The sequence below is a fragment of the Brassica napus genome, unplaced genomic scaffold (genome assembly GCF_020379485.1).
Source record: "Brassica napus cultivar Da-Ae unplaced genomic scaffold, Da-Ae ScsIHWf_1459;HRSCAF=2050, whole genome shotgun sequence".
NCBI lineage: Eukaryota > Viridiplantae > Streptophyta > Magnoliopsida > Brassicales > Brassicaceae > Brassica > Brassica napus.
The window spans coordinates 362,367-387,963 of NW_026014872.1; the positions used below are offsets into that span (position 1 = coordinate 362,367).

Genomic DNA, 25,597 nt, shown 5'->3' on the forward strand with positions numbered 1-25,597 from the left:
TGCGCCAGTGTTCCAGCGATCATGGGTTGAGCTGCATCAGAATGTCTGGAGAAACCAAAGTTGACTTCCAACCTTAATCTACTTAACTCGCTTGTTTTGCAGCTTGGTATACATTGAATCTGAATCCTTGTGCGAGTCTGGAAGGTATTAGACTTAGTGCCCATGGTTCCCCTTTCACCTCTCTTTGGCATCTATATTACAAAATATTGAAATGATTCCCTGAGATGCCGAGGGGTAGGTAAATTACCTATGACCCCACTATTCTAATTCAAAGGGATGATCGCTCATCGTTGGAAGCGAGGGGTAGGTACGTTTCCGATGACCCCACTATTCGCCTACACTTTTCCCAGTAAAAAAGTAAAAAATTGGATTCATAGAAGAGAGAAGAGAGAAGGAAGAACTAGAAAGGGTTACCTATTGATCCAGGTGCTTGCTTGATTTCATGTGTCTCTTTATTGATACTCTCATGATGTAGCCTACAAATCTTTATTTATGCAGAAATGAGGTCAGTATAGAGGTATGTCAGGCGCTATCAGTGGAGTTGTCAGTTTTATGGTATGGTGACTAAGCTAGAGTGTAGTACATTGAAAAAATTTGAAGGTTGGTATTGACTCACTTCCACCTATTCATATTTGCAAAAAGTGAGAGTAGTGATTTGAATTTTTTTGAGTCCTTGCTATTTTCAAACTTCTTTCATATGGCTGTCCTATGTTTTGCTTGAGGAGAAGCAAAAGGATAAATCTGGGAGAGTTGATATGTCATGGATTTTAACTATTTTCACCCATGATTTGTATATGTTTTATAGTCTTTTATATGCATTTGAAGTCTTTTTAGAGTCTTTACATGTTCAGGCACTCATTGGACACAATTGGAGCTTTTGGATCGTTCTGGAGGAAAGATCTCTTGAAAATATGCAGTCGGAATCGATGATTGTAACAAACATCGATCGATGTTTCGTTTATCGACATTTCGTCCACGTGCGAGTTTAATTATGATTTAAGGAAATTGCAAGTTTGGCCAGAAGTTCCAAGATTTGCGTCATAAGTCCATGGCCGCCTATTAGACTATTTATTAGGGTTTTCTATTGTTTTAGAGATATACTTCTTTTTACACTTTGTTTTCTAGGAGGCACATTTTGATACCTAGAGAAGAGAGAGAGAGAGAGCTTAGGATTGGAGAGAGAGATCTGAATATCATCTCAGAGAAGATCTCAAACTCCCTTTTGTTTTTTGACTCTACTTTGTTTGATTTTCATTTTATTCTATTATAGTATTATTTAAACCATCATACTTTTTCCTATGAATATGTCTGAGTAGTCTCACTGTTAAATTTAGGATTCTTCAAAGGATTATATATGGTTTGCTAATATGAACTGTTGTTAGGATGATTTAATCAGTTCTTCATCTAGTTCTTCTTACTGCTAAGTCTAGGATTGATCACCCTGAACTTAGATTTTAGGATTCATTGGCCAAAGTAGAAGCTTGGTCTGTTGCCTGAATTAAAACTAGTATGATCTAATTAACTAGGCGCACACAGAAGTTGGTCTAGGCAATTAGAGAACACATCAAACCCATTTACTAATGCTTGCTAGAAGAAACATCGATTGACACTCCGACATGAGTATCGATCGGCGTTTTGAAAGGTGCATCGATTGATACTTATAAAGTATATCGATTGACGCTTTTTAAGATTAACAAACGGAAGTTGAAATCATAGGTCTAGTCATTAGATAATCTCCACATACGAAAATTGATAGATTATAGCTTAAGTTTGAGTTAGAGAACATTAATATTAATAATGCCTAATAACCTTATGAGTTTGCATGCCTCCTGAAGCTAGCTATTTCCCTCATCTTGATAATTTACAGACAACTTCATTTAGTTATTGCATAATATCATTTATGTCCAGTTATACTTCCAAAACGATAAATCTATTGTGTAATCTTAGAGTCTTTGTGAATTCAATCTCTAAGTACTATAGTTGAACCTCTCACTTGAGAGAGTAACAGTAAATCAAGGGTAATTTGAGAACGTATCAATAAATTATATAAAATGATTATGGAATGCAATTTACATTTAAATATTTAAAACTATTAAAAATCATTTATTTCTGTATAAGTATACAACTTTATATGACATGTCATAGGTGTTTGCATATTTTATAAACATAAACAATCAATACAACTGTAATTAGCTTATATAATCTTATGTATAAATATATAATTTTATAAGTAACAAAAATAAATAGAAATTTAAAAGAAAAAATTTCGCACTTTGAAAGCGCGGATCAAAATCTAGTTACTATAAAACAAAATATTGACGTTTTATAAATTTTGATTATTTTAATAATTAACTGTAAATGATAAATTATGTGGAAGCCCCCTTAGTTCAATGGTTTGACTAAGGGTTCATTAACTTCTACACCAGCAATTCCAAATTTTAATTTCTGGAGAAAACGATTTGTTAAAAAATTATGGAAGCTACAGAGAAAAGGCTTACAAGGAATCTTCAACATGGTGCAAGTAAACTCGGACATGTGTGATCTTTGTAGGACATCTCAGGTGATTCAGTTAGGCATAGATACTTATAAGGCATGTAGTATTATCGGTTGTGGGATCGTCTATGTAATATTTTTCATAATTGTAATATCATAATAAGCGTTAAAAAATTAACTGTAAATGATAAACCAATTATCTTTAATTAAAAATAATATGTACTGAATTCAAATTTTATTTTACATAGATATCGTAAGTAAGACTAGTATCCTCTGTAAATATTTAATCTTAGTGCTTACTCATATTTATTACATTTGTTGAATTTAATTAATTAGTTGACTGAATAAATAGAATTTATAAAATTATATGTTTGATTTTAACTTTTTATGTTATAAAAATTTCTTCTTATCAATCCTATACACAAGAATTATATCTTCGTTATAGTATTTTAATTCTAGCTTTTCTCTCGTGTAACTCTCAATTAATCTTTATTGTGTTGTGCGTAATTTAGTTCAGTTGTGTAATCATACTATTAATTTGTTTTATGGAAATTTTATTTATTGATAAAATATTATTTTCTAAATTAAGTTTTAGTTACTTTTTAAAGATAATTAAAATTTATAAAAAGATAATGTTTTGCTTTAGCTTTTAAAATGTTTGTTGAATTCTTGGCATCCACATCATAAAAATTAGTTTCTGTAAAATTTAAACCATATATGTTTATTTCATATTTTTCAAAGTTTAAATATTACTTTCGCATGATGATATATTTAATTTATAAGTGAACAAATTGTTATACTGTGGCCATGCTTTGATCGTTTATGCCTATATTCAAACTATGAGTTTTTTAAAAGTATATTATTATGAAAAATATTTACCACCTTAATTTAAAGCTCTAAAAAAAATTTCTCCATGTTTTTTTGAACTAAAAACTCTAAGTTTATGTTTAAAAAAACTGATGAACAAAAATTTATAGCCTGGATTTATTTAAATTTATTCAACTTTAAAATAATAAAGTAATCATTTGACTTTAAAAATATTGTACTTTATTTTTGACGTAAAAAATATTGTACTTACTGTCATGATGAGACACTAGACCACGGAAAATTATTTCATAATTTGCGTGACATCATGGATTACCACATAATAAAGATTGAGTATTCTTTTAATTGATGATGATTCGATCAAATTGTATAGTTTACTAACTGATTATAAAGCCATATTTTATTTTTTATTTTTTAAACCAAGCCATAGTTTTTCTTGACTGACCAAAAAAAAAAAGATGAAACCAATATCAGATGCAAATTATACAGGGTTTTGCCTAAGTCAACTATAGCCAATCTGGTAGGCGAGCGAGAAACCGGTAATGGAAGTCAACTTGAAAATGACACCACAAGTTGACGGATGGCATATATATATATATATATATTTTTTTTTTCTAATTTTAATAAAGTATAAAATATAAATATGAGTTCATACCTTTTTTTATAACACAATAATGAATAAGAATCGTACAATCAGGTTCCTTGACTTTACTCTCAACTCTATGTTGCCTACATTGTAGAAGGTTCCTGCGTGGTGCAAGTTTACCGATTGGTGGGTCTGTTTTTGAAATTTCAATCTACATCCCATATTAGAAGTTAGAAGTTTAGACAAATAATATCTACTATATAAAAAAATATGATTTTAATTTGTATGATTTTTTTTTGGATAACCTCAAAACCAAATTTATGCGAGATTTGCCAATTAGACTCAAGTAGACAAGATCATGTTTAGTGATCGCCATAGAGTTGAACGTGAGATTAGAAAAAGCCTAACAAGTGATATCAAAGTCTATAGAAAACAACACTCCACTTCTATAAAAATTTTGGAGGTTTTGATGTAGAAGGTAGTCTCAAGGTAACTTAGGTAGTCTTGTGTCGAAAGTCTTCTCAACAGAAAAAGTGGAGTTAACCAGCGTGTTCCATTGGTAAAATATGATTGTATAAGATAGCTGTCTGGTTTTGGTAGAAGGTTGAAAAATCCATGGGTTGAGAAGAAAATTGTGATATCGATGTTGATCCAAGTTTCACATTCAAAGTTTAGATAAATAATGTTTAGTATATAAAGAGTGTCCAACTCTGAATAGTACGAAGCCTTTTGAAAAAAAATCCAAAAATAAATCCATGCGGCTTTGCCAATTAGATCTATAATGGACAATATCATACTAATAAATCACCGTAGAATAGGACATGGAAGTAGAAAAAGTCCACCATTATTTTTTAGTGTGGCCCATTTGTGATGAGTTCATAGGATTATATTGATATGCCTTTAAGAACTATTAAAGTGATCATAATGAGAATTATAATGGTTAAATGTTAGAAGTCACAGTAAAATAGACTTTACCAAAAACAATGAAATTAGGGGGGGGGATCGAATAAGAGGTTCAGTTGTATTACTTAGGGATCGAATCCACAAGGGGCAATGGCACACAATGGATCTAAAGAAGTAATAATTAAGCTAGGAAAATAGGTTTAAAAACATTAAGTAAATGAAAGCATGGTGAACAAGCAATTGTTCAGTTGATTGAGTTGAGGTTGTAACCAATTAAGAGAAATATCTAGATCTAGGGTTTCAGGTAATCTGGATTATGGTGATATAGTATCTAGCTTCCGCTGTGAATCAATTATATTGACTAAGTCCAATATCTCAGTTGTTGCTTGTTAATATGGATCGAGCGTCGATCGATGCTATTGAATTAGCGCCGATCGATGCTATTGAATTAGCATCGATCGATGCTTCCTTAAGCAAGCCTTAGCAAGTTGATCGATAGGTTCACTATTCTTAACTAAATCAGCTCCCGCTTATTTCTAACAATCCTAGCTCAAGAGAATCTATTCTGGTGCAAAATCTACCGTCGTAGTTGTCCACAATTCTAATATCAGGGTTCTAGTTAGCTACTCTAAAACACAAGCATTACGAGCAATTTCTTGAAGGATGTCTATCACCTTAGAAATTCTATGGTTTTGGCTAGTTCTTCATAATCCTAATTAAACCCTAAATCTAACGGGTGAATTACTCAGACATAGCAAAGCAGAACATAGCAAATATTCGAATAAACTACATAAATAGAATAAGTTAGAAAAACTAGAGTTCTAATACAAAGCTCTGAATGAATATTTATTACGTTTTTAAATCTGAATAAACGTTACGCTCAGTTTGTCCATTTAACATAAGACATTTGATACCTTTTTCCCTTATTAATAAACATATGAGTACAATTAATTACAGAATATATAAAAAAATATAACCAAAAACATCAAACAAGTGAAACAAAGAGAGGCAAAAAAAATTATTAATCTTTAGTCAATTCATGGTAATTAGTTATGTAACAATACATTCAGTAACCATAATAACCCATTATAATGGTACCATAATATAAAGCAAAATAAAAAACCCTCAAATATAACATTAATATCAAAAAACAACAACAACAGTTTTTAATAATAGCAATTACTCACATTGTCTAAAAATAACTATATAATATCTTTGACAGAGAATTCCTCTAAATCAAAACCTCATTCTCTACTATATTAAATACCCTCATAAAAAAAACAAATACAGTGGTATTTGAAAACCTAATCTCATTATTTTTTTTAAATCGATTTCGTCTGATTTAACTTATAATGCTCAAGGTTTAACTGTAGAGAAGTGTTATGAGTATTATAACAATATAAAATTTTGCAACTCTGAAACAAATTAACAACAATACTGAGAATGCTCTCATGTCCTTTTTATTATATAATTGCAATTTGGTGTAGACAACACTAATCGCTTAAGATAATCACCCCCACAACCAAATGAACCTAATGAAAATTTAAACAAAATTATTTTTTTCATAAAAGCCAATATATCAAATTTCGCGCGTAGTGCGGACCTGTCCTAGTTTTATAATATATATATTTTCCTAGTGGAATTTATGCCCGTACATATGTGTGCTTTATTATGATAAATTTACTAAGTTTTTCATATCATTTTTTCCTACACAACATATTTACCTTACAAACTAAAACAAAATTTGATAGAATTTTTTAAAATATTAACATTTTGAACATCAAAGTAACTAAACTGAATCAAACTGATTTCGTGATCTTGGATCCTAATGAACTGTACCGCATAAACCAATCTAAACAGTAAAAATTGAACAAGAATTTAAATTAAATAGATAATAAAATAAATACAGAATTTTGCTGATTTTGAATTAAAAAAAAAAACTTATCTACAGTCCCCTTAAAATAATTTTAGGCATGTTGTCCACTTAGTAATAATATTAGTGTTAACCAATTAAATCCCACTAATTATACAATTAATATATTTATTAAAAATTAATTTAACTATGATTTGAAAAATTTATTTTATTAATCTCACCAACATTACTTGTAGTTTTTTTAGGTGTGATTCCTCAAGGACAGTTACCCCCATGAGCTCTCCAAGTTGCGAAGCAAGCAGGAAAAGAACCGACTGCATTACTGGTTGAGTCAAAGTTTACTACTCGAGTGGCTTTAAGACATTATGATGCATCATGAAATGAATTTCTTTTTTTTGGTAAACATGTTAAAATCTATTACCATTTTCAGTTTTGACAGAAATGATAAAGCCTAACTAGTAACGGAAAAAGTACAAAAATCTAAACAGTAACAAAAGCAGAAAAAAGAAAAACACCACAACAAAACTATAGAAAATTAAACAACTAGGTAGCAAACTTAAAGCAACGTGACCATAGCGTAACATGGACAGACCTATAAACCAGAACCTTATAAGTACTGACCACTAGTTGCCGCGAGCTACCGATGTTCGGGCCACCCTCAAATCTTACTATCTCGGCTCCTACAACTTCCTCCAGACGAGCCCCAAGAAACCGAAAATAGAACCCAACCAGGAAGCTTCAAATTATCCAGTAGGAAACTCCCACCGGCGGCATGAATAAAAAAATATTGCCACGTCTCACTTATCTAACTGGGACTGTTACACCCATTTAACCATAAATCCCAAAATGAGAAGTCAGACCGGTCTGAGCATAATCCCCCGAGGAAATCCACCACATGATTCAGATCAAGACGATTGTTCAATTTTTTCCCCACCGACCAAACGTACTACCTAGAGATCTCCTCTGTCTTGGCCAGTAACTAAAGCTCTTATTTTTTTCAGAGGATGATGACTACGCTCACCACACCAATGAGAATTCACAAAGAGGAGATGCTTCCATCCAGCATCTCATAAAGCCCAAATAGGTCAATAACAACCTACCGCAAAAACTCCAATGACATGAGACCTGAAACACGCTGCCAATGAGGAATGATGATCAAAGTTGATAAGACTGAGACTAGGGATGTTGTCATGGGCAAAAAAACCCGGCCCGGCCCGAACCCAAACTAAACCCGCCCAGAAAATACCCTAAACTATAAAACCCGAAAAAAACCCGGTACTATTAGGGTAACTCGCGAAAAACCCTAGAACTTTAGGGTTACCCACGGGTACCCGAAAAAACCCTTTTTGAGTTTTGTGGTTTTTTAGTTAAAGTTTTATAGTTTTAACTTAAATTTATATGTATTGAATATTTAATTTTAATCATGTTTTGTATTAAATTTGATTAATTTTCAATTATCAAATTTATTTTCTGTATAAAGTAACAAATAAAATTTTCATCATTCATAATTTTCAATTTGCAAATTTATACTATATCCATAATGTAAGTAAATAAATAAGTTATAGAGAGTGCAAAATTTAATAGTGGGCATTGTATGTTTTGATTTATACATCTAATTTTTGATTTCAATCATTTAAATCCTTAAAAATTAGGGTAAAAGTCATCCTTTCAATTATATATATATTTTTTTAAAAACCCATAGGGTACCCGAAACCCGATAGGGCAAAACGCGAACGGGTAATTTATAAATCAAGATCCGCCCAAAATAAACCCGCGAATTTTGAAAACTGAATATACGGGTTTTGGTTTTTAAATTCCAACCGGGTTTAGGGTACCCTATGGGTAAAAACCCATTGTTAACATCCCTAACTGAGACCCATTCTCTCTACTCCCTACTAGAGCCTTAAACCAATAACTAATACCACACCAACTGGTAGATCTAAATAGAGAGATGCACGCAGTGGCCTAACTCATCAACACGTCCAAGGAACTGACCCGGATATAGCAAAATAATAAAGACCCGATTGAAATCTGAAAACTGCAACCCGTACAATGCCATCAACCAGCACCGTCAAAATATCTCTTAAAACTTGGTCTAAAAACCCTAGCCAAGACCTTTCAATCCGAGAAGAAGTGAGTGAAGACAACTACAAACCTGAGTTAGATGTCGTAGATTAGTGAGATACGCCTGCTATCACTCCCGGAAACAAAGATCTGGCCAGCGGAAACCATAGCCGTCATCACTAATGAACAAAACCCAACAGCTCTAACCGCACAAAACCAGCATCGCCGTCCCTCAGAGGAGACCGACGCTATCCAAACGGAGCCACCGCTAAGGAAACTCACAGGAGTCTGAGACAAACCTAGAACAACGAGCATACCAACCAGAGACGAAGTGAGAGAAGGGGCGAACAGAAGATACATAAGAAGGACACGAAGAACACAGGAAAAGGGGTGACCGGCGGTGTGCCCTTGGCTTCCCAGATCTGATTTTTTTTGTTCGTGAGGGAGAGAAACAAGCGCGGTGGAGATTTCCCATGAAATGACGTTTCATCTGTCATAGACACATAAACTAATGTAAAGCACTATATAGTTATGGTTCTCGGCTGAACGTAATTATTTTATCACTTTTGTATTTCAGTTTGCTTTAACTTTTTGAAGTGGTACTATAATGGTATTATAGACAAACCCAAAGCAAAGTCATCAAGCCCAATATAATGTCTTAAGCCCATGTGTTTAGGGTTTTCCTTACAAGCAGCTTCCTATAAGTACTCATGTTATCCCTTTAGCTTTGTAACTTTGGCTGCACAGTTGCAGCCTCTTCCTTGCTCATTTTAGATGAAATACAATCTTGTCTTTTAATTCGTTCAGCCAAGTTAATCTTCTTCCTCTCTTTAGTTTACTAGTCACTCAATAAAGCTCTATGAGCTATTAGTCTTTCAATAAAGCTCCATAAAGGCATAATATTTATGCATCTTATAACAAATGCTTACACACTAAGACGCTCCCGTGCACAGTAACTGAGCAAATACAAAAGCTCGCTCTCCTCGACGCCGGAGGTGCCTCTGGCCGCCAGCGCTGACCTTTCAGCCTCCTCTTTCGTTCTCTTCCAACTCACTCCGCAACTTCGTTTTGTGTTTCATAGTGTGCTCTGTCGCCATCTCTGCTCTCTGCTCCACTCACTCTGGTGTTCATCCGCTGAGAGCGCTTCTTGCTGAGAAGAGAAGCTCCAAATCCTCAGCCCTGCTTATCACCACCTACAACCGTCGTGACCCTCCAACGTCGAGTTCTTGCTTCGTCAACCTGCGTACCTTCGACTATCCATCCCAAATTGGGAAATTTAAAGCTCGGTCCTACGGATCTACGCTTCACCAGCCAGACATTCGACTCACTCTCCTCTACGAATATATGAGCTTTCTGATGGTCCCCCTCCTCCGGAAGGCGCTGGTATCAGAAGAACCACTCCGCCATGCTTCCACTCAACATCACCAGTACGGAGTGTTGAACTGTCTCTCCTCCTCTCATGTAGCTCAACCCGTCGTCCGCTCGCCTGGCCTCTCCTCACTGTCACTCCGCTGCGTCTGATTCCATCATCAATGGTCGAAGGTCCAAACCGGAAACTTTCCTCTCATAGGATCTATCATGTTCGCTCGCTCACCGTCTCCCTTCACCAGCCACAACAAGCCGCTCTGTCCATGGAGGTCCGATGTACAAAGATCCTTCCAACGAGAGTTACGTTATCGGCGGCCATTGCTTCGGTTTCACCAAAATCCTAATCCCTTGTTAGGTATGGGCTTTACTTGATGTTTTGGGCTTTGATCTAATTTTCAGAAGCAAATGTATTTTAGGTCTTGGGGTCTCCTACCCCTTAGCCCACTCTCTCCCACATCTAAGCTTCGCGAGCCATACGTTCATTCAACGACTCTATGTGTAGTACTACTCTGACAGCCTATCCACAGCTCACTGCAACGTCACCTAAACTCAGCATCTCCCGACTTTGTCAACTGCTATCTTTCAGGGACTGTACCGTGTCGACGGCTGTGTGTAGTCCTACTCCGGAAGCCTCTCCGCACCTTACTGCAACATCAGGAGATCCATACATCTTCAGAAACGGTTATCAACAGCAATCAAAACCCATTGGTTGGGTTCTTCAACGTCGATTTCAACTTCTTGGTGTTCTTTAGGATGCAGGCGTTAGGAATACAAATGAAGATTTTCTACGGGTTACTTCACTCTTTAGCCACCTCTGTCTTACATTATGGTTTAATTATGTTAGCTTATAAGTTTTACCGTCGAGTATCTCTCTGGTTGTAACCGATTTAGCCTATTGGCGTTTAATTTTAATATGAGCATTTGTTGTTCAAAAAAAAAAAACCAGCCATAATCTTTCTAGTTTCAAAAATGTTATCATGGTATCATAGCTTCAGTCGGTTCATGGGAGTCACTCTTGTCTTCTTGTAGCTGTCGCTCACTTTATCTAAGCTAAAGCATCTGGTTTTCGAAGTAATCAAGCAGATTGAGCCAGATCATTGTCGGAGATCAAACAAGCTCCATCCTTTGTGCTTAAAACATTTCAGGCAAGGTGAGTCTGAAGAAACCTCACACAAGAGCTTCATGTCAGCATAGTTGTGGTAATGCGTCGGAGACCCGTCCAGCCGTCCTCAACATTAAGTGAAGCGGTGACTTTATTTGCCCTGACTCAGCGCAGAAAAAAGGGGGGAGAGGGGGGAGTAGTGGTGAAAGCAACATCAAGTAAAAAAAAAAATTCAGAGATCATGGACACAAAATCTAGCGTGTACTTATCCAACGTAATTTCTTTATTCTAAGACATGACAGAACATAGAGTAATGTCGTGTAGTCATAGTGTGATAGGACAATGCTGGTTCGCTGTATTGGTCTGGAATTAAGAAGCTGCGATGACTTATCCTAGTTTGGGTTAGCTAATAGTCATTTTAGAAGCAAGTTTCTTATGGGTTTTATGAACATGATGAGTGCAGACAAACTGTTTGACATAATGCCAAAAAGAAGAGCAGAAGGTCTATGAAGATTCTAATTGGTTATTGGATGGAAGATAGATAGTGGGTATGATCAAAGTTGATGTGGGAAAGTCCCTTTTGTTATCAGACAAATTTGATGAGTTACAGGGGTCACAAAGAACCCGGATTCTTAGTGAGAAAGAAAGCTCACAATGTACCTCTGAGTGAGATCGACTAAGCTCTCCAAGTTCAAGAGAAACCTATAAGTGAAGCCATGCAATACTCACGACCAAACAATCTCTTATACATGGTGAATTGAAGATTACACCTATAGCTCCATGAGATCATGCTTCCACCACTCATTCCACTAAGCCATATGCATTTGGGGTTCAAACTTGGCCTCTTGCTTTCACCCGATTCCAAGTTTGCGAGGGAGTACTAGAGACAAGCCCAAAGTAAAGTCATCAAGCCCTAATTGCTTAAGACCATGTGTTTAGGGTTCTCCTTACAAGTAGCTTCATATAAATAAGTACTGATAGTGATGTTATGTGTTTAGCTTTGTAACTTTGGCTGCATAGTTGGAGCATCTCCCTTTCTCATTTTAAATTAAATACAATTGTGTCTTTTGACTCTTGGAGACAAGTTAATTGTTTTCTTCTCTTTAGTTTATTAGTCATTCAATAAAACTCTATGGCTATTAGTCTTTCAATAAAGCTCTATAGAGCCATAATCTTTCTAGTTTCATAAATGTTATCAAATGGAGGGCGGATTTTTCCATGAATTTCAAGTTTTCTCTTAAACCAAGTTCTTCCGAAAATGCATTAGCTTCCATTTTGATGTTCCCATCAAAATTGAATTTGGAAATTTGGCGCATGAGAATTTTTAGTATAGAAACAAGACACAACCAATAAAGAAAATGAAATAGTTGGGAGATTTGGATGTGTTTTTGTGTTACATGTTGGTAATGCCTAAAATTAACCAATGAAAAGGTGACGTAGTACACAAATATAGCAACACTAACTATCACAACCACAACCACAATTATCTTTTTCTCATTCTTTTTCTCTTTCTCTTTCTCTTTCTTTTTCTTACCTATTTCTAAACATAGCAAGCCTGAGAAAGAAACACACACAAAAACCGTTGTCTTTAGTCCTTCCTAACTGTTTTTCAGAGATAAACAAAACGTGAGTTCCCTAAATTTCCCTTGACCAAAAGAAACAATTTGCAACAAGAAAAAATCGTGACAATGGCATAAAAAATGGTGATGCTATAGGCCAAGGGAAAAAGAATAAGAAGGTAGAAGAGGCAAAGGACATGGAAGAGAGTCACAGAGGATCATCTTCAACACCACAATCTCGAAGAATCATGGTGATTGCCGACCCAACCCGTGAATCCGCAGCTGCTCTTCAATACGCTCTTTCACATGCCGTGCTTGAGCAAGACGAGCTTATCCTCGTCCATGTTGAAAACAATGGTGGCTCATGGAAAAATGCTTTCTCCAGTTTTTTGAGATTACCAAGCTCCAGCTCCTCCTCAAACACCAGCGGGTCTTCACCAGGAGCTGCTAATTTTAATCCTAGCACAGCAAACTCGGCTTCATCTTTGGCCTCAGAAATTGGTCAGGGAGAAGGAAATTTTCTTGAACAGATGAGACGTATATGTGAAGTCGCTCAGCCAAAGGTACCTGTTCACACCGAGTGTATAACCATGGAAGGCATCAAAGCTGCAGCTATTCTTCTTCACGGAGAGAAACTTGGGGTTGATGTTATAATCATTGGTCAGCGGAGGACAATCTCATCCTCCCTTCTAGGGTATGCTCTCTCTCTTTTTCTTGAGATAATCCAATTAAGAAGAATCATAAATCATGAAATATTTACGAAACGTAAAACAAGAGCCCCCAAGCTAAAGAGAAAATGACCCACTGTACTTATATTTGTTTTAGAGAAACAGAAAAAAAAAACATTTTGAAGTTTCCAAGTCTGAATTTCTTTAAGCATAGAATTATATGAGAATGGTTTTCTATGACAGATCTAGGCGACCTGGAGGGTCTCTAAGAGGGTCAAAAGGAGTAGACACAGCGGAATATCTAATCGAGAATAGCAAATGCACATGTGTTGGTGTGCAGAAGAAAGGTCAAAATGGAGGGTATGTTCTAAACACCAAGACCCACAAGAACTTTTGGCTCTTGGCGTGATCATGCTCAATGCTCCTAGTCAGTTTCATAATTCATAAATGTAGCTAAAAAGGAAATTATTAAAATTTACCTGTCATCTTCACTTGCTTGTTTCATGATCTCTAACTTCAGTAGATGAAGTGTTATGGAGGCAAACATAAATGAACTATTTATTTTACCAGGTTCAATGTTAGCCAGATTGTGTACACCCCATACCTTCAAAACATGTTTTTCTGACAAAAATTAGTTTCAACTAGCGTGTCAACCTAAGGCTTCACCTATGCTTCAACACAAACCTTATGTTTGCATATATATAATCGTCGATTCATACCTCAACACTTAATTGTGGTCCCTATCCGAATATGCATTAGCAACATTTGCTAAACCTATCTTTTCTTTTCACACTAAAAGTTTCATTCATCATTTGAGGGATACAGTGGTGGAATACCTTTTTGAGATACAAATCGGCAGTACAAAAGGATGACTCCAGAGACATTTGCCGGTGAAAACCATAAGTTTTCCCAGAACCAAATCCTTAAGAAAGGGAGACTAAAACAACACCAAAATTAACTAGCCGAGGCTGGATCCTAGAGAAAACAACAATGACTACGAAAGCAAAAGAGAAAGGTGGACACAACTGAGAACACAAATCAACCTTCACCTTGAAATAATTTAGTTCTCTCTATAGACTAATCAACTAATCGTTTCTTCATGATAAGCTGGCTATGACGTGGCCAGTGACTCCTAAACAAAAATAATATTTATAACAAAAAGTAAACTAATAATATATAAACTAGGATAAGACCCGCGCCTTGCGCGGGATTAAGTTATTATTTTTATTATATTTTGGAGAATGAAACAATAGTTTGGCTTCATATAGATTACGGTGTTCAATCCGGATATCGGGTTGGTTTCGGTTCGGTTCGGTTTTTCCGGTATTTGGTTAGTAAAATATAACTACTATTCTAAATCCATATTTACTTTGACTTTAGTCTTTCACATACTTTTGAAAGATTTCAACTGGACGACTAAATTGATCAGCCAATCTTATTGCTTTAAATCATTAGTGTATATATATATATTATTTAGTTTGAATATTTATTAAATAAAAATTCATATGCGTTATATTTTATGATCATTTGTAACTTATTATAACAAAAAAATAATCTATTGATCACAAAATTTTCACGTGGGAATATTCAAATTTCTAATAATATATAGACTTTTTGAAAAATTCAAATATAACATATAAGAAAAAATATAAATGTTTTTATTATATATTTAATGTGATTTTTTAATATCTTTCAATAATATAAAATAAAAAAAAAGAACTAAGATACCAAAATTGTTATCAAATATTTATTATTCATAATAATTAATTTTCATATATACGTTAATCATATTAGGTAATTTCGTAGCTTCTAATTAAGGAAAGTGCAAAAAAAATTTTGGTAGATTATTTATCAATTCGATAGTTAGTTTAATAAAAAATATAATGTAAGTCAAGATGGACCAACCTATTTTTCTAAGAATAGTATATTTTATATAGTCATTTATTAAATGAGAATTTATAATCATACAGTTCTATGATCATTCATATCATTTTATAACTGAATATTTAAATCATCGATAACAAAATTTTCAATGTGAAATCTTTAATAAGTTTATAATTTATAAATGTTTTTGAAAATTCATTGAAAGTTTTAATATTAAAATATTTATGTAATCTTATGGTATATAGTATAATCTATATATATATATATATATATGTTTTATTATTAAATGATATTTTTTACTCATATGGTTTTAAAATAATGTGTATCTTCTTATAATATTAAATAAAAGTTCATATTAATACAATTTTATGATCATTTGTAACTTATTATGACAAAAAAAATAATCTATTGATCACAAAATTTTCAGAGTGGGGATCTTCAAATTTCTAATAATAGACGTTTTGAAAAATTCAAAATATAACATATAAGAAAAATTATAAATGTTTTTATTATATATTTAATGTGATTTTTAAATATACTTTAATAATATAAAATTAAAAAAAGAACTAAGATACAAAAATTGTTATCAAATATTTATTATTCATTATAATTAATTTTCACATATACGTTAATCATATTAGGTAATTTCGTAGCTTTTATTTAAGGAAAGTGCAAAACATTTTTTGGTACGTTATTTATCAATTCGATAGTTAGTTTAATAAAAAGTGTAATATAAGTTAAGATGGACCAACTTATTTTTCTAGAAATAGTATATTTTGTATAGTTATTTATTAAATAAGAATTTATAATCATACGGTTCTATGATCGTTCATATCGTTTTATAACAAAATATTTAAATCATCGATAACAAAATTTTCAATCTGAAATCTTTAATAAGTTTATAATTTATAAATGTTCTTGAAAATTCATTGAAAGTTTTAATATTAAAATATTTATGTAATCTTATGGTATATAGTGTTTAATATATATATATATATATATATATATATATATATATTTTATTATTAAATGATATTTTTTACTCATATGGTTTTAAAATCATGTGTATCTTCTTATAATAAAAATGTTAAACCATTGATCATTAATTTTTAACATAATAATTTTAATAGTTTTAGTCATTTATTGTCGTTTTTAAAAATTCAAAATATAACATATACGAAAAAATCTAAATTTTATTTTTATAGCTAATTTGATTGTTTAATTTATTTTAATAATATAAAATTAAACAAAAAATGATGGAGGAGATATACATTGTTATCAAATCTTTATTATTAAACTCATTAATTGTCATATATATATTAGTCATTTATGGTAATTCCGTAGGTTTTATTTAAGGAAAGAAAATATCATATCATATCATTATATCATATAGTTTGACCAACTTATGTATCTAACAACATATAAAAATCGAATGTGGACCTACTTATTTTTCAATTGAATGTAATTGACTACCTAATTGAGTGCCACCTATGCATTGGAGCCTCTTTTAATTAATACAAAATTGAGGTTACATCTTTTCAAATGTTCTTCAATTAATATATAAGGGATATATAACAATGACATATAAAATAGAAAAAAAACATATTGTCATCGTCTTTCGCACATATATGTGACACTGTCTCTTCTTTTTCATTTGATTCCACCAAAACTAATCAACTCGTTCATGCGATCTCCTTTTCAGAACAGTGCTGATTCCAACAACTAGAAAAGTGCTGTGACAAAAATGAGAAAAATAGATACAGAAACAGATGGATATAGCAATATAACAATGACATCTATGTTTAACATGGTTGGTACTAGCTAGCTACCTTTACATGTAAAAAAAAAAATATTATTGGAGATGATATTAAATTCATGGAGGGAAAACTGATAAGACATATATAGTAGAATCCCATATCTCAAAACAACATAGACTCATGTGTCTAAACCCACGATCGGATAAAACATTGATAGCAACTTGATGCAATCTAGTTAATATAATGCACTTGATGTAATATCCATTGTCTCGATAGAAAATCCAGATTCAAGAAACATCAACAAAAGGAGTTTCTTTATCTTCTCAATTTCCGTCCTTTTTTGATAGAAACTGAATTACCAAATTAAGCGTTGTGATACAATATAGTTTATCTTTTGTATGTGAAATGAAATAATAATATGAATGAACATATAACATCTAAAGTTCGTAGTCACATTTTAAATAAATTTGTTTAATTTATTGTAAAATTTGAAAAAAATATAATCCAGTTAGAGAATAATCGTAAGTTGGTTAGAGAATAATCTAACAAAATAAATAATTTTGGTTAATTAATGAAGTTTGGTAAGTTTGTATAAAGCATAATATAACAAAATAATTAATTAATTTGTAATTATCAGTTAAGTGGCACAACTTGTAATTATTAAGATCAAAGAATGGTTAGTTTCAAAAGGTACTTCAATTTTAATAATAAAGATCTGAAATGAAATAATAATATAATTTAACATATAACATTTAGAGTTTGTAGTCACATTTTAGATAAATCTGTTTAATTTTTGTAAAATTTGAATAGAAAATAATCCGGTAAGAGAATAATCGCAAGTTTGGTTATAGAATAATAATCTAACAAAATAAATAATTTTGGTTAATTAATGAAGTTTGGTAAGTTTATATAAAGAAAAAAAATATAATAAAATAATTAATTAATTAGTAATTATTAGTTCGGTGGCACAAGTTGTAATTATTAAGACATAAATTGGTTAGTTTCAAAAGGTACTTCAGTTTTAATAATATACTAGAGCTTGACCCGCACCCCGTGCGGGTGTTAATTTTTACTTTTTTTTATAAATTATTTAATGATATTTTTAAACACATAAGTTGTTTGGATATTTTTAGCTTCATACAAACCTATCCGGATCCAAAAAGATCCAAGTACTAATCTCGTCCGAAAATTTGTAATATCCGAACAAAGTTTAGTTTTAAATCCAAAAATCCGATATCCAGAAAACTGGTCCGTACCCTAACGGGTACTTGGTTGCCAATATCTAACTGATTTTATAAACAAATTAAAAAAAATTATTAACATTTTGAATTCTTGTTATGAATGAATTAATTTCATTCAAACTTGTGAAATTATTTTGGTTAACATATAAAATAAAGAGTAATTCTTGGGTTCACCCCCTAAGGTGAACCTCTAGGTTCATCAACCAATAGGATTTCATTATTTCAAATTCGATATCTTCTAAAAAAGGAAACAAAATATTGTCAAATTATATTATGTTTTTAAAATAAAAAGGTAAAAAAATAATAGTTACAAAAAAAAAGTTTTTTTTAAAAAATATTGTTAACGTCGTCAGCAAAACACTAAACCCTAAATCTTAATCTCTAAACCCTAAATCCTAATCTTTAAACCCTAAATCTGAAACCCTAAACTCTTGGATAAATCCTAAACCCTTGGGTAAATCCTAAACCCTTGGATAAATCATAAACTCTAAATCAAAAACACTGAACACAAAAATCCTAAACCCTTGAATGTTTTAGTGTTTAGTATTTTTGATTTAGTGTTTATGATTTATCCAAGGGTTTAGGGTTTATCCAAGGGTTTAGGGTTTCGAATTTAGGGTTTAGGAATTAAGATTTAGGGTTTAGTTTTTTCATGACGACGTTAAAAATATTTTTTGTAATTACTACAATTTTTTTTTAATTTTTATCTTTTTATTTTAAAAACATAATATAACTTGACAATATTTTGTTTCCTTTTATAAAAGATATCAAATTTGAAATAACATAATCCTATTGATTGGTGAACCTACAGGTTCACCCTAGGGAGTGAACCCAAGAATAAGTCTAAAATAAATGTTGTCGAATTATTATCATAAATATAATTAATGAAGTAATTAGGAAGAGTAAAAAAGGAATGTAATAGGGTAATAAATGAAGTTGGATTATTTGGTAAATACAATAAAATAAAGGGTTTAAATTAGTTAAAAAGAATGAAGGAAAGGTAAAAAAACACTTTAAAGTAGGCAAGTATTGGTTATTACTTCAGTTTTAATATAATAAATATATATTGTTAGCTTGTGCCAAGGCTATAAAAATTTAAACATAATAATATCAAAAACATGTTTTCAAGACTTTGAAATAAGAATATACTAATATAAAAACGTGTTTTGAATGATTTATGAATTTTCTATAATATCTCTAATATATAAGTGTTTTTAAAATTTCAACACAATAATAAGCATATTGTTTTATAGATAAAAAACCTTTTTTATATATAAATAATTTCATGTTTAATTTGAAATTTTAAAGAGAATAAATAATAACATATCATACTGATATTTTTTGTATTAATAAGACATAAACTAATAAGTATTTGTAATAACAAACATATATTTTTGATAAATAGTTTGTTATTTAATAATTTTATATTGAGTTTAAAATTTTGAAAATATAAACAATTTTTATCATAATTATCTTTGAATTTGTAATGCATGTGTTTATAAATAAGAATAAAATGATTATGCCGGCATTAGCGGACAAAACACATTGTTTCGAAAGTATATCATATTGTACATATGGTCTAACTGGTGACTAAAGAATGAAAATGAATAATGCATTCCTTGTTATTCCTTTTTTATTTTACCATTTATAAAGAATAGTTTTTCATTTTATTCTAGAGTAATATAGAACAAATTTGTTCCTCCCCAAAATTGATGAGGAAAAATTTTCATTTTCATTCCTATAATTTTATTCCTCTTCATTTTTTCCCTACTCATTTCTAATATTCTTTTAATGATCACCGGTTAGACCCATAGTAAACTTAGATATTTACGTTTTGTCACAATAGTTTACAATCGTTTAAACTATATAATATTCATATATTTTTATTTCCATATACGACTTAGGGCCTGACTGGTTCAAACGCAGCGGTTGCGGTTGCGGCTGCGGGCGTTTGCGGATGCGGGTGGTTGCGGTTTCTAGCGGTTTTAAGAGATTTGTACGACTGGTTCTGCGGTTAGAAATTGGTGCGTTTGCGGGATACTTATGACTGGTTAACTACCAAATACAGCAGCGGTTAATAATAAATTAACAATATTTATATTTTATATAATTATAAAAATATCAAAAATCATAATATTATAATAAATATGTAAATTATATTTTCAAAGTTATAGTTTTAAATTTTTAAAATTATAGAAAATATTTTTATTTTAAATTTTTTATAATATTAATTAAAATATAATAGATATATTTTAGTATTTTTATAATTCCATTTTAAAAAATTTATTGAACATTTTTATTTTTGTATTTATATGGTTTTTTTAAAAAAAAGAAAAAAAAATTATCCTCCCGCAACCGTCCTCAACCGCAAACGCTAGCTGGAACCAGCTTTTGAATTTAAGAGGTTCGGAGCGGTTTGAAACGATTTGTAGCGGTTTGTATGATTGTTTCGAAACGCTGTCAACCGTTACCAATCGCAAAAGCTGCGTTTGCGGGTGGTAGCGGGGAAACCAATCAAGCTCTTAGTTCCTAATAAACTAATATTTGGAATATTGTTGTTGATGGAAATTGGAACTAACTAAAAGTTTTCCTTAGTTTCGTTTTTTTTGTGATAGTAGTTTAGGGAATGAATATTCCATTAATTGGTTAAGTTTAGATTTTATTTGACCAATTGATATCATTTTAGGGTTAATTCAAATTTGTTTATAATTTTGTTTGTTTCTTCAAATTACACGTTTATGATTTTCAATAAACAGGAATATTTTTTGTAACAATAGAATCGTTGCTTTTAATAAGAGAGATATGTGGAGGGATGTTTTTAATAAATAAAATAATTATTTAGGTAAAGAGTAATTAAATTAGGAAAACACATTAATAGCTTAAATTTATGGTTATTTAATATTTCAGTGGCATGTTATAGTAAATATTGTGCAAGTGTAAGGATAAGTTTAATTTTGTACTCCTGTTTTAATAGATTAGATATCACAATACCGGCTCTATGAAATGTTGAATTTTGTTTTTTCTTTTATGAAAAGCTTCATAATTTATTCTTCATCTTCTCCGAACTTGTTAATAGGATTTTCGAAGTATATCCATGACAGCCGACCATTTTTCTCATACAAATCATCAAAAGCTTATGCATTTATGTGTTATTTAAATCTTAGACTAGTATGGTTTATAACTACATTTTAATAAAATTTCATTTTTACTTTTCATTTATCTATAGATTAGTAATAAACCTCTTAAAATGGGTATTATTTAACTATCCATGATATTTATTATTATATACAATATTATTGAAATTTTTTCAAATTTTAAATGTTTTAAGCATTATTTATTACATTCATTTAAACTTAAATAGAAAATTACATTCATTTACTTAAATAAGCTTTCATATTAAATTGAATATTATATATAAATGAAATGTTAGAGTCAATAAGTTGACATCAAATAAGTTTTGTAATTCAAAATTTATCAAAAATATATGTCACACAATTAATCAAATAAATTACAGAAATTTAATTAAAAATTCATAACAAAAAGATTAAAATTTCTGAAAATAAAATTAATTAATATCTTATATAAGTTCATATTAATATAAATAAAATATATATAATTATATATATATATATTATTTCTTTAATAAATTTTTGTTAAAAATAATTTTGCGCTGATCAAGCAACGTAAAAAGTATGATTCTCCTTTTTTTGGCAATGATTGTTCCCTCCCAGTCACAATAATCGAGACTGGTTCTTATCCTTCGGTTTGAGCGCACACGATTTTGCATTGCCACTCGGTTTATTCATTTTCTGGCTTATTACCACTTAATATTTCGCTCCTCTTTTCAAATTTTTACCGGTTACGGATGTAACTGTTGGATAATACTACTCCTTGCTAATCAACCCACTTGGTTCTTCCCCCGACCTGGGTCGGATGGACCGCCTCCAGCTGTCCAATCATAGGTAATCGTCTCCTTAACCCTACCGGAGATGGACTTTGGATGTCAAAAATGTTGCGGAAACTTCACAATGCGAAAAACTATTATCTATGTTCTCAGTCGTGAGATTAAATCTTCCTAGATTCTCTCTGATTCTCAAGTTCTCAGAAACTTAGTGAGATCACATGCAAGACATTTAGAGATTGCTGATTTCTCAACCACATTCACCTACTTACTCCTTTTTTTTTACTAACATCCAGTTTAGATTTATCTTTAGAATGGTCAATGTTAGAGCTCACTCTGTTGCCAAACAAATTCTCTCTTTAATTTATTATATTAAAAAAAAAAAAGAAAAAAAAAGCGCTGATGAGAATCTACAGTCTTAAAACTTTCTACAGTAACCCCAAAACAAAAGGCCGCCGACAATTCCAAGGGTTTGAGATTTCTGAGATGAACTCGATTCAACGTTTCTCGTTAACGCGGCGGTTGAGCAGCGTCGAGTCCTATCTACGGCATCTCTGCGGAGGAGCGTTCCGTGTAGGCGTGAAGGACGAAGGAGACTGGTTCTACTCGCAGGAATGGTGGGACCCTCACGAACGCGGTCACACCGTTTCACAATCTTCTTCGAGCAGAGGAAACGGTCTTGTTTCTGTCGTCGCCCACCCTTCTTCTCTTCCCGTGAGTATCCCGTGTGGAGTCAGTTCTATAGCTCTAGATGATTTCTAATGCTTCCTGTTGTTATGTAGAGTAGAGAATCATGGGCAGAAACTGAAGGATGGCTAGATAATAGGTATATGGAGATAATGGGAAGAGACGGTGAGAAGTTTAAGATACTTGGATATCAATGGAGATCACTTCGCTTCAACGATGATACTCGACAAAGCACTGTGAAAGTCATGGCTGCTTGTAGAGCATTGCAACCGAGTTCCATTTTCTACATGCAACACCCTCATTGCCTTGCTGTTCCATGTAATTATATTAACCCTCTCTCTTTGTTGCCACCAAATGCTGAATCACCCCCAGAACATGACTTGTTCAGATGATACTACTAGTACTAGATAAGTGAATGAAGTTTTTTTTTCAGTTATTAGTTGTTACCCCCAACTTATCATGTTTTAGGTTCTCTGTTTTTTTTTTTGAACACTTTTTATTTTCAGTTATTAGTTGTTAACTTTTTTTTTTTTGAACACTTTGACTTAACATTTGTTCTCTGCTTTAACTATAACATAATATTGTTGTTACTTATGGTTTTGATTCTTTTGAAGCCCAACTGTTTTTTTTTTTTGTGACAGATTTGAAGAGCATGGTTTCAGTGGGATTGACGTCTCTAGCAGCTTCGAAATATGATATGACGAATGCAGCTATTGGGAAGAAACAAATGCGCATATTATGCGTTGGTCACGGTGGAGGAAGCTTACCGTTGTTTTTAGCTAATCACATTCTTGGTAGGAACTTTTCATTGTACCTACTATTGTATATACTTTCCATCACTAGTTCTTGTGTTAATTTATATGAATGGTGTTTTGAACCGTCTTCTAGGTGCTCTTGTTGACATAGTTGAGATCGACCCAGTAGTTATTTCAGAGTCAGTTCGAGCAATGGGCTTCCCTGCATTCTCTGTCATGACAGCAACAGGGAAACGTGCGTTACCAACTCCTGACATTATTGACCAAGTGATGTGGCGAGGCATCCACGAGAGACTCTTCCTCTACGAGTCAGAGGCTAAGGAATTCATTCTCAATAACCAAAATAATTCTTATGACATTATCTTCATGGATGCTTACGATGGAGCAGACATTTTTCCACATAGTCTGTGGGATTCCAATTCTCTGTTCATGAAAGCTCTGAGCGAAAGACTTCACCATGAGCATGGGACTCTGGTGGTGAACCTTCACTCTGATGCGGACATCTCAGATTTAGACAGATCAAATGAAGGTGTAACAACGGGAAAGTATGTTAGGAAAGTCGGTAAAGCCTATAAAAAGGGTTTAATGGAGAATCAGAGGAATGGATTGGTTTTTGCTTGTGAAGTTCCATGGCTATGTAATGTATCTCTGGTGGTGAGCAGAGGCATGAGTTCAGATGGAAGACGTAGAGACCAAATCAAGACCAGTCTTATGAAGACTTCCTTACAAGTGGACAAAATCCTTCGTCTTCCTTTCTCTTGCTTGGATTACCTGAAAACTGGTCTTGCTATCATATAAATTGATCTCCAAATATGAGGTAAGTCTTTTGATAATGGTTTGTGCGTAGAAAACAGAAACAAAGCAAAAGCTAAACACGATAGAAGGCTAAAAATACAGTGGAACTTGTCGTTTATTTGGTGTTAAAGACTACTTTACTTTGTCTTGCACATTTGGTTGCTATAAAATTTTGTTGTGATTCCATATATTCATACAAGTGTTGTCTGATGCATCTAGAGCTGCCAGATGGTCTGTCTGCCCCCAATTGCGTTTGTCCATGCACACCATTTGTTTACGGAGACTGTAATTGGTCAGTACGAAACGGAACACTTACCACAGCCGATGAAGACCATGTACAGATAGAATTGTCACTGACGGCCCAATTTTGTGGACTGTTTTTTACTATTTCATTAACCTGTGTATTACAAATTGGTGTTTTCTCTTTAAAGAGAAATATAAGCAAAATTAAAAATAAGTTTGGTATACATGTTATAATATGAGTGTGTATTTATTAGACTTTGTATAGAAAAATTAAAACTCTTATGATTTCTTCAATGAGTAATTCAAAGTAATTTGTTGGATAGTTAGTAGTTGGACAAGTAAATACGGTCCGATAATTCATAACTTTTTTGGAAAAGAAATTTTTTTCTTCTATGAAACGTAAATAATGGAAAAGCATGTGAATGGTAATATAAAACCAGTTAAAAAAAAAACAGATTTTGATCCCAAGATTAATTTTTACTAAAATTTTATTTAGTGAAAATTAGCAATTTTATACATAGTCATTTTTATATGACACTTTTTGAAAGTATATATAATTAAACTAAAATTTATATAAATATCATTTATGAAAATAAGATTTAAATTTTATAACCCTCCTAGTACTAATATGAATCTATTTATAAATTCTTCATAATGGGAAAATTAATTTTATTATAATATAAATTAACTAAATGTCATTTAATTCGTTTCATACTTGATATATACATATTTATGAAATAATTTACAAAATGCTGTAATTATAAATTATAAGTTATAATTCGATGTACCATATAATAAAATAATATTAATATTAATTGAATTGCATGGCAAAAAATTGTATCCAATAAAGAAAAACCAGCTAAAAACAGTATAAAATCAACCAATCAAAAATT

General features: G+C 31.9%; 2 protein-coding genes across 2 annotated transcripts; both read left to right on the top strand.

Annotated features, from left to right (window-relative positions):
* Window positions 1-12,652: 12,652 nt before the first annotated feature.
* Window positions 12,653-14,028, top strand: LOC125597432. The gene is made up of 2 exons (XM_048772174.1): window positions 12,653-13,467; window positions 13,685-14,028. Exons 1-2 carry the CDS (start codon window positions 12,971-12,973, stop codon window positions 13,848-13,850), a joined length of 663 nt encoding a protein of 220 aa, XP_048628131.1. The 5' UTR covers window positions 12,653-12,970; the 3' UTR covers window positions 13,851-14,028.
* Window positions 14,029-22,628: 8,600 nt separating this feature from the next.
* Window positions 22,629-25,030, top strand: LOC125597438. The gene is made up of 5 exons (XM_048772186.1): window positions 22,629-22,938; window positions 23,007-23,229; window positions 23,553-23,705; window positions 23,800-24,483; window positions 24,681-25,030. The coding sequence occupies exons 1-4, from the start codon at window positions 22,711-22,713 to the stop codon at window positions 24,462-24,464; spliced, it is 1,269 nt and encodes a 422-aa protein (XP_048628143.1). The 5' UTR covers window positions 22,629-22,710; the 3' UTR covers window positions 24,465-24,483; window positions 24,681-25,030.
* Window positions 25,031-25,597: the final 567 nt, after the last annotated feature.